The sequence below is a fragment of the Oryza glaberrima genome, chromosome 7, assembly GCF_000147395.1.
Source record: "Oryza glaberrima chromosome 7, OglaRS2, whole genome shotgun sequence".
NCBI classification, from domain to species: domain Eukaryota; kingdom Viridiplantae; phylum Streptophyta; class Magnoliopsida; order Poales; family Poaceae; genus Oryza; species Oryza glaberrima.
Genome location: NC_068332.1, coordinates 22,504,232 through 22,516,290, shown reverse-complemented (window position 1 = coordinate 22,516,290; position 12,059 = coordinate 22,504,232). Strand labels below are relative to the sequence as shown.

The window sequence follows — 12,059 nt, the reverse complement described above, 5'->3', positions numbered from 1 at the left end:
GGATGAAAGATTTCGACCGTTCAAAAATACCGACCGCTATGGTAAAAAGAAAATTTCCACTACCTCAAAAGGAGAAGAGATCAAAGTTGAACTCTTACATTGCAGTCAGCATAGCATGCCTCTTCTGTCACTGGATAATCAGGGTAACGAGAAGGTGACCACGGAAACTTATTAATGCGAACGACGCAACTATATTAAAGAATCTGTACAGCACCCCAGCTAACAAAGGGGTGAAAAACCACTGCCAAAATTTGGTAACACGACAACAGGCGGTGTGACAGTTTCTGTCAGGAAAAACACGGCCCACACATCACTCTTTTGCCTATCCCATCTGTTTAGCTTCACCCGAATCGCCTTACAAAAAATTTCAAGCTCGGAGCAGAACAATGATCACTTCCAGAGAAATATCAAAACAAACATAATGAAACCCTGTATGCTCACAGCAGAAACTCTGGGGATGTATCCCCTGCATCTCACTAACATGCCTTGATCAAGGAACTTTGCCACGGTAGCCAGGCTCGGTAAAAATATTCCCGCAGTATACATCTGCAAGCATACAAGGGTAATTTTTCATCAGTTATGTGCCACTGGCATAAACTACACTGAAACATGCATTGAGGTCAGATTTCACAATAATGCGAGGTATGATTACTGATATTGAAAGGTGTATGAATAGAGCTTCGGATGCTCCATCATTACAGAATATAGGCTAAACCAGAAGCTTTACATCAACTATATTACCACCCTAATGGTGGTGAGGACAACAAGGGAGTGCCCAACGAAGATGCACACCATGTATACAGCAAAATAATGCTCCATGGGGAGAGAGATTTTAATAACAGATGGGTCAAAGATGCAAAAAAGAAGTGTATCAAAATCAAGGGAATACCTTCTGATCTCAGAAATGGTCGAGCTTTATGTACATAGATGATACAACTACCCTGCAAATTATAGCAAGTTAACACAAAGATGTGAAGGCAATAATACAAGCAAGTCATGCAGGAATAAGCATATTGTTGATAAGCCAAGAAAAGAATGAAATAACTACCTATATTCAAATTGTAGAACTGAGGAATCTTTCACTGGCAAACAGATTTAAAATAATTGAATGACGCTATCTGAAGACAAGACTCCCATTCTGCTGTTGTCTTATTTTCATGACAAGTGATTCATAAAATGACTTGAATGCCTTGATATCATTTCCCTGTGATGGAGAAAAGTAAAAGTGAAAAATTTAAATTTGATACAGCAGATAAGAGATCAGATTACAAATTCCTGAATTATGTCAGCATCTTATTACTTTGTTTGTAATAAAACCATAGAACAAACACCATTGCTTTAGTAATACGACAAACAAATGATAATTACCCATTGAATCATTACTCAAGTCTGAAGGTAAATGCTAAATACTTGCTCTCTCATATAAGCCACAACAAATAAACTAGAGCTCCATCATGGTACTAACAACTTCCCAAACCTCGATGGCATTTTGATGGCAAGTCAACCAGTTATCAACGAGACAGCAACACAATGTACTTACATTTAACTTCGTAAATTAAGGGAACGGTTCAACTTTTTAAAATTGCAATGATAGCTATGTTCTAGCTTTTGTGCAGTTAGCAACCTCAAACACAGTGGAATCAAAAGAACAAGCATACCTGTAACTTTTGGTAGTACTGTTCAGCAAGGTCTGGTGGGCAGTGTGCTTCTCGAAGTTTTGTTACAAAATTTACAACAAAGTTCTCGCCAAATCTTTCATACATAACCTTTTGAGCCATCATGATTTCACCAAACAGGGCAATCTAAGAAAGAAGCAGATTAGACTAAGCTCTTGAATGTAAAGAAATACATCCATCACCACGCAAAAGTCATGTCCATTTCAACTATAGTAATGAAGTAAAATGACAAGACAATAAGTTGTGAGACAACAATCATTTAAAAGAAGAAAATAACTCATGTTCTATTTGCTTTTAGATTAGTAATTAACTAAATGATAACCTAGCAAGACTGTCACTGAGAATTGCATTGCTACATGCCTACTTTGGCCACTGAGCCTCTAATCATTTATGACCTCCTTGAGAAGTAATGAAAGCACCAAGAAATAGCTCATTGCATCCCATTGGCCAACTGAATTTTCAATTGTCATATTAACATTCCATCAGCAAAGGGAACAGATTAGTTTGACGCTCCCTTACATAGTAGTGGGGCATATAGAAATATTTGCAGATTGTATTTCAAATTTAAGAGAAAGTAGAGTGTATTCTCGCTTCTAGGGACCAACATGAAATTGTGGGGCTATGGGCAATAAAATTGGGAATGTCAAAAGAGGTTGTGACCAATAAGATTCAAATGTCGCAACCCAGTCTGCTTGAGAACAATTAAAAGGCATTTATGGCAATAGAATTCAAACACTACCTAGTGGCACTTTAAACATCATGAGAATAATATATGAAAGGTTGGTTACAGAAAACATATACATTGTCAAAGTACAAAGAAATTTATCGCTCAAGTTAAATATTCTAAGAATTTTTAAGAAATCAGTGTGCCCAACAAGCTACAGAATCACCTGAATAGTTTATATAGAGTGGAGATTTAGATTGCCATTTGATCCAAGTAAATCTGATGTTTAGGAAGTGATAAGAGATCACATATTAGACTACAAACTGCAGTTTCACCTCCAATCGGACACCTATAGGCTGGAGGTCACAATCAAATGCCTATAAACCCTATCAGGACGGACATTAATAAAATTACCAAGAATTTAATGAAGCAATAGACAAACAGTATAATAACTACTTGATGGTATACATTTAACACAGTAAAACAGGTACGAGAAATTGAGATAGATATAGATTGTATGGTTGACAGGTCCTACCGAAATTCCATCACGGAAGTTAAATGACTTGTCAAGGACACTCTGCAAACAGCAACCAGTAGCGAACTTCTCAATCATAAACACTCGGAAGCCAGGAAGCTGAGGAAAACAAGAAATACATGACATTATGAGTAATGCAACTGCCCAAGTACTAGATAGACTCTTCAAAACATGACATAAGAAGAACTGAACACAACAATACCTTATCTTCAATTTCAGAGCTACTACACCAGTCTTTGATAAGGTTGACAAAAGTCTGTACGCATGTCTACAAAACAATAACCGAGTATAAAATAGACAATTCTATTTAAAGTGGAGATGGAGAATGTAACTCGCTTGAAGTGGAAATAAGAAATTCAAGATCAATTAAACCCCACCTTCCGATGTGATATCTCTTTATGGCTGCATGAAGTAATCAAAAGCAACTGCATTATGTTCTCCAGATAATGCCTACAACTAGGAGTTAGGAGAACTGTAGACAGATCATGTGTTGCTATATGAAGCAAGAATGCGTAAAATCTCTTTTCCAGCTCTTGCAGCTCACGCATTTCCTGCAATGAACAAAATTGGCATGAATACAGTATACAAGGAACTACGCAATCCATGAAATACCTGTAAAAGCCTGGCTACATAGATTAGCCAAATTGGCATGAACAAAGTAGACAAAAGGTAGCAATTCAGATGGGGCCTACTAGCTGATGAAGAACCAAGCCAGCTACAAACAGTAGTGTGTGACTAACTATGCAATAAGCCAAGAACATTATCATATCAAGATGATTGCCATATATGTAGCATGGTTGTTAAGGCGGTAAGGCTATAGCAGTAAAACGCTAAGGCATGGCGATGCCATAACCTATGTGGTTAGCAGCGATCAGAAGAAAACCAGCCTAGCAGGCCAGCCCACAAAAGCCCAATAACCTTCATACCAGCCCAAAGACAAAGAAATAACCCTAACACCCGCACCAGGTGTGTCTCTCCTCTCACAGCACCGCCCCCGATGTCGTTTCTTCCTCACGGCTGTATCGCTTCTTCCTTGCACCGGCTCTTCTTAATCATGCTAGCTCTATTCCTCTATCTGTGCTCCCTTCCCCCTGATTCAGAATGAATCAAGTGCTTCTCTCTGTATGTGCTCCTTCCCTTGGATGGATCTGGCGGCTGCTCCCTTGAGTCAAGATGAATCTGGCACAGGGGAGAGAAGAGAGTGGAAACCAGAGCTAAGGGGGAGCAAAATGGTGATGACATGGAGCAGAGAAAAGGGAAAAGGGTGTAGTTGCTGCCGCCTTCACCTCTCCCTCTCCCTCTCTGGGTTATGGCATTAAGCCCTAAGGTGGAGGGATGCCTTGACCCCCTCAGGGTGCCCTAGCACTATAGCGATGCCATAGCGACGCCTTAACAGCCATGATATTTAGTGACTAACAACAAAACAAAATGCTTAGAGAAAACAACATTAAATTAATTGGTTAACACACAAATTAATGCAGTAATATACTGGGTCTTATTTACCAATTCAATTTACCTCAGTATTGCTTGCAAAACCATTTGAAAAGGCATCGTGTGATAGTATCACAGATAAATGACTTGCGATGGCAGGAAACACATCCTCCAATAAGGCATTTGCTGAAGATTTAAACTTGCATATTATTTGGTTTATTAAGTACAGAAATTCCGACATATCTTTTGCCTGTAAAAAGATGATGTCAGCAAGGGCCGCAAAATAGAATTATATGTACGACAATATTGTTTTTAGAGAAATAATAAGGTACTAATTTGATGTTGCATCAAATAGTAATATGCAGTTCAACAGGTACTAGAAAAACATTAAGGCTAAGACACAAGAAATTAACACAATTGCACAAAAGAATGTTTAATGGATTTCTGTGGACAATCATATATTCATTGATTTCCATTGTTGTTTGGATTGACAGTCTACACAATCCTTTCCTTTGTATATTGCTATTTTAAGAACTATATGATACCCCTTGCATTGCTGCAGTACGAATGAATGAAAATAAGCTGCAGAACTGTGATGAAACAATAAGATGGAGAAATAATATTAACTGTAAACAAAATAGTTGTAGAACTACTAAATTATTATTAGAGTCCATAAAGTGGACATTGTCCGCTCAAAGGGATGGGCCAAAGAGGGGGAAAAGTGAGATGTGGAGTCTAACTGGGCCAATCCACTGTATGGCCCTAAAGCGGTCCTTGTAGAACAGAACATCGATCTAATTTAATGGTTAATACTATGATCCAATGGCTGAAATAATTTTGATGGTATGATTAACAACAGAGGCACCTTTTTGTTGTATAAGTATATAAAAGAAACATTACAAAGTACGATAGTTTCCAAAGTCCTGCCGTTATTATTCCTCAGAGAAATACAGCTAAAACAGGACAGTTACCGAAAAAGGGAACACAGGTGCTACAGTTACTATTAGAGATCGCAATAGCTTGCAAAACCAATAACCAGGAAACAGGGACATGAAATACCTCATTATCAACGAGCAACTGTCGCAGTGCAATTGGAATACATGGAAGCATCGAAATGCCTAATATCTCAACCATACGGTGGAGAAATGATATGATCTGTATTTCAGCATTGCATAAGTTACAAATTGGTTAATCATCCAAGCAGTAAATTGCAAAAGATGTTGATAACAGTTACTTACCTTAGATCGCAGGGGCTTCACATTAGGAAATGAGATGAGGACTTGCAAAACTACATCAAGGGTCTGAGAACAATACGAAAAAAAAAATCACATACGAAAAATGGAAATTATGCACATATATGATAATTAAAAAGCATATATATACGTGGAATGGAGAATGACAGAATGTACCTTCTTGAACATAACGCCAAGTGTCGGCCTGCTTCCCATCACAAGCCGTTCATTAAATCCCTAAAAAAGGACAGCATCCAGACACAGTAAGATCAAGCATTAATACTTGAGGCACTTGCCATATACAGAACCAAAGATTTGGCATATGAGTGAATCAGAACGTTTTTTTAGAAATAAAATGATATACTACGTTCACGGAATGTGATATTGCCAACTCCTCGTGATGTGTGAGGATGAACAGCATACCTTGCTGATCATAGTCAATGCAACAATAATCTGTTGAAGACCTATAGCTCTTGGAGATGATTCTTCAAGTCCTTGTGCTTTGGCATCCATAACAAGTGACTCGATCTGGATTGATTTTCACCGATGAATGTAAGATTCTTAAACCCATAGGACCTAAGGCCAGCATAAACAGGGGGAGAAAGAGATCGATGATCACCTGTTGACAGAGAGGATTAAGTAAAGCTGTCAAGCACTGAACCTGCTTATCTGGTGACACCTCTTCAATGCCGATCAACAGTCCCACAGCCTAAAATCATAACAAGCGTCATTGATCCAAGATTAGTGTTCCCAGTGTAAAACAACAGCTAGACAAAGGTGAGAACATTGTACCTCGAATATTTGGCTGCCATCCTCTGAGCTGGAGAACTTAATATCTTTGTTTGCCCAGTCCGTAGCAGTGAATTGCACTAGGGCATCTTGCAAGCTCTGTTAACTCATAGACACACATAACTCAGATCTATAATAGAAAACTAGACTGGCTTAAACCTATTAAAAGAGATAGAGGAAATACCTGCAAAATGGTATCCAAGTAAGGCACTAGCTTAGCCTTCAACAGCCTGATAGCTCTCATGAGCAAGTATCCTGCATGGCAGCTCACGTGGGCATTCTGATGGTGTATGCCACGCTCATCCAAGAACACAGTAAGCAGATGTGGCACATATTGGTCATTCTCCTGCATGAACTTGATATAGCGGCTAATTGTGTCTAGGTACACTAATGCAACTAGGCGGTGTGTGTGGCATGAGAATCTCGCTGAAAGGAGCATTGGGACAAGCTCCCTAATTAACCCAGCTCCAGTCCGGATCTCTTCCTCACCCACTATTTCCCCAAGCCGGTAAAACAGAGTAAGCGCGACCTCAACATCCTCAACACTAACTTCTGCAGATGAAAGGGCCGTCACAAGCAACCCTCTTATGAACAGCTGAGTGGCACCTGGTGCCACACGACAAATGCTCCGAAATAGTGCAATTAAATCCTTTCGCTGCTCTGCCATCAGGTCTTCCTCCTCCTTCCCTATCTTGTCAAGGACATCAAGATGACCCCTATAAACTGGATCATATGACATCTGCATCCGCACCACCTCCAGTATCTGTCCCAAGTGTCCAAGTTGCTTCTCTGTCGGTGCCTTCATCGTACTCACATACCCAGATAAAAACTCAAGCACCGAGCCCGAATCAACCTCATCATCATCGCCGCTCTCTGCGGCCGCAAATACAGCTGGCAGCACCTCTTCCAGCATTTCCAATGCCGCGGCTCCATCAGCATCACTAGAGCCAAGCTTGCGATAACACTCGAGAGCCTCGACAGCGTATGCCGTCACCAAATGTGCCATTTTCAAACCGCTGTCAGGGCTACCAAACCCCTTCTGGGCAGACATGAGCGACCTCAGCAACGCCACCTTTGCCCTCGCGTCCATCCTCTTCGCTGCCACAGCAGAGAGGCACCCCACCGACGCGGCAGCAAGCGGAGCCACGCTCCCCGGGGACAGCGCAATGTCAAAGAGCAAGGGAACAAACACGTCATTCGCGACCAGGGAGACATCGATCCAGGAGATGCACCTCCGCGCCGCATCGAGGACTACTGCGGCGACGGCGGGGTCGGCGGCGCGGAGGGACACGGCGGCCTCGTGCCAGTGGCGGGCGATCTGGGGCACGCACTGCGCGCGCATGGCGTCCTTGACCCTCCCGGCATCGGAGGCCTCCTCGGCGTTGCGCGGGTAGTCCTGGGAGAGCAGGTCATCGTCGAGGGAGACGAGGACGCGGGCGAACATGTCGGTGGGTCCCGGCAGCGGCGGCGAGGGCGGGATGAGATCGAGGAAGTAGGAAGGGTAGACATGGGGGTACTCGAAGCGGACGAGGAGGGCGAGGAGCTGGGCGAGCTTGTTGCGGAGGAAGGGAGGGGAGGCGGCGTTGGAGGAGACGGCGAGGGAGAGCAGCGAGGAGCGGAGGAGGGCGAGGTCGTCGGGGAGGGCGAGGCGGCGGCGGAGGAGGAGCGCGTCGTGGATGGTCTGGAGGCACCAGAAGTGGACGTGGGCGTGCGGGGAGGAGGCGAGGCCGTAGAGGCAGAGGTGGAGGAGCGACGACGGCGGGGTCTCGTCGCGGGCGCGGGCGCAGTAGGCGAGCGCCTCGGCGCGCACGGCCGGGGAGGCGGCGGCCGCGGCGGGGGAATCCGAGGCGAGCAGGATGGCCTGCTCGAGGTCGTCCATGGCGGTGGCGGTGGTGGCGGAGGAATCTGGGGCGGGGCGGAGGGGGGAAAGGAAGAGGGGCGAAGGGGAGGCGGAGTTGGGGTTAATATAGGAGAGGAGAGGGTTTGCTCCTCTTCCTCTCCACTGCGGTGGTTTTCTTTCCCTTCCCTTCTTTCTTCCTGTCTAATCTTCCGTTTTTGCCGGATTTCGTGGGTTTATGGACGGTTTTGGTTTTGGGTTTGGGTTTGGGTTTTTAGGTTTAGGACTAGGGAGGGGAGGGTCTTTTGATATTTTTTTAATCTAAAAATAAATTATTTTGCATTGTCCTTTGAGAAATATCTAGCTCTAAAAGAAATATTTAAGGAATATTAGCAATACTTGAAAAAAATAACAATGTCGTATACATATGAATTGATCATGTGTCACTCTCAGACATTATTATGCAAGTATTTTTTGCGCATTACATACATAATATGAGTTTTGAAGTTTTTATGCAGGCTCCAAGTTGACAATTGCAATCCTTAGGGTTTCGACTCCTCAGCTGATTGTGACGTTATGTGCATGGAATAATTATTGCTCGGGGTATAGAAGTTACGTGTTTCCTTAATTACAACATACCAAACCTATCGTTTCTATGAAAACATTCAAGATTTGACATGTATTTATTTTGGTGTTGGTTAAATCATATTTTTGGACGGTCAGAGATTCCTTGTTTGTGCATATCATTATTGATACATGACACAATTACTAGGGATGTAGATGGGCTGGGTCAACCCATTTACCCAGTGACCCAACCCACGATCTATGGGGCAAAAACCATATGGGTCAACCCACAATTTCACCTAGGCTAACATGGGTTGGTGGCCTCGTGACGCACAGACCACGCGTGGGGTCGACCCATATCTTACACCACGTTTACGCGCTCACAGGCTCCAGTAGATGTTGGTGGGCGGTGGCGACGACGGCGTGCATCCGTGTCAACACTACAGCAAAATCAGTAGCCTACTTCTCATGCTCATTACCTCATCATCTATATCTCCACCTCTGCTCACCCCTTGTGCTTGACGTCGGGCTCGGCATCCAATTCAACATGTGTCTCTTGGAGCTCCGGTCACCATGTTTGTGAATTTCACCATGGAGAAGATCACGGGAGGCTGAGGCTAGAGGCTCTTAGTAGCGCTTGCTTGACGGCCCAGTGTCCTCGTCGTGTTCCTCATTGCCAGCATCGTCTTTCTGCTAGAGATCCAACAAGGCATAGACTATGACAAAATCAAGATGTTGCTCCAGAGGATCAGGGGCATCCGCGTCGTGGGCGACAAGTTGGACGATATCGCCACTATGAAAGCCATGTAACTAGACGAGATCAAACCTTTTTGCAGTGCCGGTACTCATGCATATGCTTATTCAACTTTTGGGTTATGGGTCGACCCATGGGTCAACTGCCTAGGAACGTTGCGGGGGCAAGATGACCCATGACCCATAATCTAGCACGGGGGCGTGGTGGGCATGGTTTCCCTTACCGGCGGTAACCGCGCGGTTACCGCGGTTACCGGGCTTATCGCGGGGATACGGTAATATAAATACCGCGGTAACCTCCTTAAATTCAAATAAATTTAAAAAATAATTTGAATTTTTGATAAATTTTGCACGGTTTTTCGCGGTTACCGCGGTAACTGTGCTTACCGCCGGGGCGCGGTAACCCTGGCCCCGGCGGTTTGAGAAACCCTGGTGGTGGGTCAAGCCTTGGGGTCGACCTACCAGTATCCCTAACAGTTATTCCCTATTATAGGTAACGGTATTACCATATTATCTTATTGTTCTCATCAAACACATGTGTTGAAAAGATAAACTAATAGTAGTGATATTACTCGACGAGAAAAGAACCATGTCAAGTGATTAACACATTCCACTTCCGAGTTCTTACAATGGTTCAAAAGACGCTTCTCTTCTCTTATTTTCCCCTTTCTTTGTTGTCTCTTATCTAACTTTCTATCCATTGGGATGTGGCAATCTTACTGCCAAAATGTTAAAGATAAAACCAATGATGTTTTTTAACAAGAAAAAAATATTTATCGACACTTGTCTGGCTTACTATAGTGGTTTGAAAGACAACTTTCTCCTATTTCATCTATGTCACGTGATTCCTTTAGGGCTCCAACCGTGTGTCCGGTGTGACATGGGACTCTTAAAATAGTAAAATCCCCTTGCGATGCATTTGCATAGTTCATCTACATGGAGATTCCACAACAAAAACACCAGGACAACACATCAAGAAACAAAAATCTAATTTCTTCTTAGCTTCCAAAAAAAATCTCCTTCCTTCTTGGACCAAAATGGCGATAAAACCCCAAACCACAGCCCAACATCCCAGCATAACAAACCAAGAGAGAAACAAGCCTAAAAGAAGCAAGGCCCAGCCCAATAGCCCATCAAGCTCACCATTCCTCGCCTCCTAGGGTTTCCTCCTATCCAATCCACCAACTCCGCCTCGCCGCCTCCATCCCTCCCATTCCCGAACACGTCCCCAAGGTAAGCCGGCGGCGGCGGCGATGACGACGAGCCTGAGGAAGAACCGCAAGAAGCGCGGCCACGTGTCCGCCGGCCACGGCCGCATCGGGAAGCACCGGAAGCACCCGGGAGGCCGGGGCAACGCCGGAGGCATGCACCACCACCGCATCCTCTTCGACAAGTACCACCCGGGCTACTTCGGCAAGGTTGGCATGCGCTACTTCCACAGGCTCCGCAACAAGTTCTACTCCCCGGCGGTGAACGTGGAGCGGCTCTGGTCGATGGTGCCCGCCGAGCAGGCGGCGGAGGCCGCCGGCGCCGGCAAGGCGCCCCTGCTGGACGTGACGCAGTTCGGCTACTTCAAGGTGCTCGGGAAGGGTCTGCTGCCGGAGAAGCCCATCGTCGTCAAGGCCAAGCTCATCTCCAAGGTCGCCGAGAAGAAGATCAAGGCCGCCGGCGGCGCCGTCGTGCTCACCGCCTAGGGTTTGGTCCTGGCCCTGCCTTTTGTTCTGCTTCTTGGTTTTTGAGATCTATTAATCTGAAGTAGTAGTCGTTTCTTGTCTCAAGCTATTTGCGTTAAGAAGACTTGATTAGTTTGTTTTCTACTGTACTTCTTGCATGTTAAGACAGTACGTTATGAGAATTTTTGCACTAAGCGATGCCAGTTCATGTCAGATGCTTCAGATATATCAATGCTATTTTGTGCTGCCAATTATGATTCGTTCGATCTGACTTGGCATGCCCGCGTTATATTAGATCGTCTGATCATGTTATGTACTTGTCTGCCAAATTATGTGGATGGTAAGGTTCACATTAGTTTTGATCTGGCCTCTGCATTATGCTTCATTACAAATTTACAATTATCTGAAATATGTTGAGAAATGTATGATGTTCCTGATAAGAACCCATATTTATAAGTTAACTGTAGACATGTACTAGTAATAAGCATGTTGAATACTCCGGGTTCTGCCATGTTCTGGATTATCTTTTAGCCATATTTCTGAAAATTAGATGTAAACCTATAGCAAGCGCTGTTTGGGTTCTGTGCCACATGACAAACTTCTCAGTGATTTACTGATTTGCATTTTTTTTCTCTCTATGAAAATTTTTGGTCCATTTAGGCATTCCATGGTTGTCTGAATTATTCTAGACCTGTAACTTGAGCACTGATTAATTATGTTATTCATTCACAAATTATTGGATAGGATCAATCATGTAGCTGTCCTTTCTGGAAAATTCATGTCTGCTAGATACTGGATGATTAAAATGTCATGGTTGTTTGTCAGAATTATTCTATTGTTATTTGGGGATTTGTTCTACTAGGTTGTCTACTGTCTAGGGGCAGGGGCTGGATGATGATCATGTT

The 12,059-nt window shown here is 43.8% G+C and overlaps 2 protein-coding genes across 2 annotated transcripts; one reads left to right on the top strand and one right to left on the bottom strand.

Annotated features, from left to right (window-relative positions):
* Positions 1–37: 37 nt before the first annotated feature.
* LOC127778360 (exportin-T) lies at positions 38–8,256 on the bottom strand. The gene is made up of 15 exons (XM_052304944.1): positions 6,512–8,256; positions 6,331–6,426; positions 6,158–6,247; positions 5,962–6,066; positions 5,716–5,775; positions 5,545–5,607; positions 5,366–5,461; positions 4,392–4,556; positions 3,253–3,426; positions 3,078–3,143; positions 2,876–2,974; positions 1,659–1,802; positions 1,049–1,204; positions 890–941; positions 38–546 (listed from the first exon to the last, which is right to left on the bottom strand). The coding sequence occupies exons 1-13, from the start codon at positions 8,204–8,206 to the stop codon at positions 1,115–1,117; spliced, it is 2,943 nt and encodes a 980-aa protein (XP_052160904.1). The 5' UTR covers positions 8,207–8,256; the 3' UTR covers positions 38–546; positions 890–941; positions 1,049–1,114.
* Positions 8,257–10,642: 2,386 nt separating this feature from the next.
* On the top strand, positions 10,643–11,362 carry LOC127778425 (60S ribosomal protein L27a-2-like). Its single transcript, XM_052305025.1, has one exon. The coding sequence runs from the start codon at positions 10,735–10,737 to the stop codon at positions 11,173–11,175; it is 441 nt and encodes a 146-aa protein (XP_052160985.1). The 5' UTR covers positions 10,643–10,734; the 3' UTR covers positions 11,176–11,362.
* The last annotated feature ends 697 nt before the right edge of the window (positions 11,363–12,059 follow it).

Coding starts and splice junctions, on each gene's coding strand:
- LOC127778425 (XM_052305025.1), top strand. CDS start 10,735: ATGACGACGAGCCTGAGGAAGAACCGCAAGAAGCGCGGCCACGTGTCC.
- LOC127778360 (XM_052304944.1), bottom strand. CDS start 8,206: ATGGACGACCTCGAGCAGGCCATCCTGCTCGCCTCGGATTCCCCCGCC. Junction 2,975..3,077: donor GCTCTGAAATTGAAGATAAG/GTATTGTTGTGT, acceptor TGTTTTCCTCAG/CTTCCTGGCTTCCGAGTGTT. Junction 1,803..2,875: donor ACTTCCGTGATGGAATTTCG/GTAGGACCTGTC, acceptor CTTCTTTCTTAG/ATTGCCCTGTTTGGTGAAAT.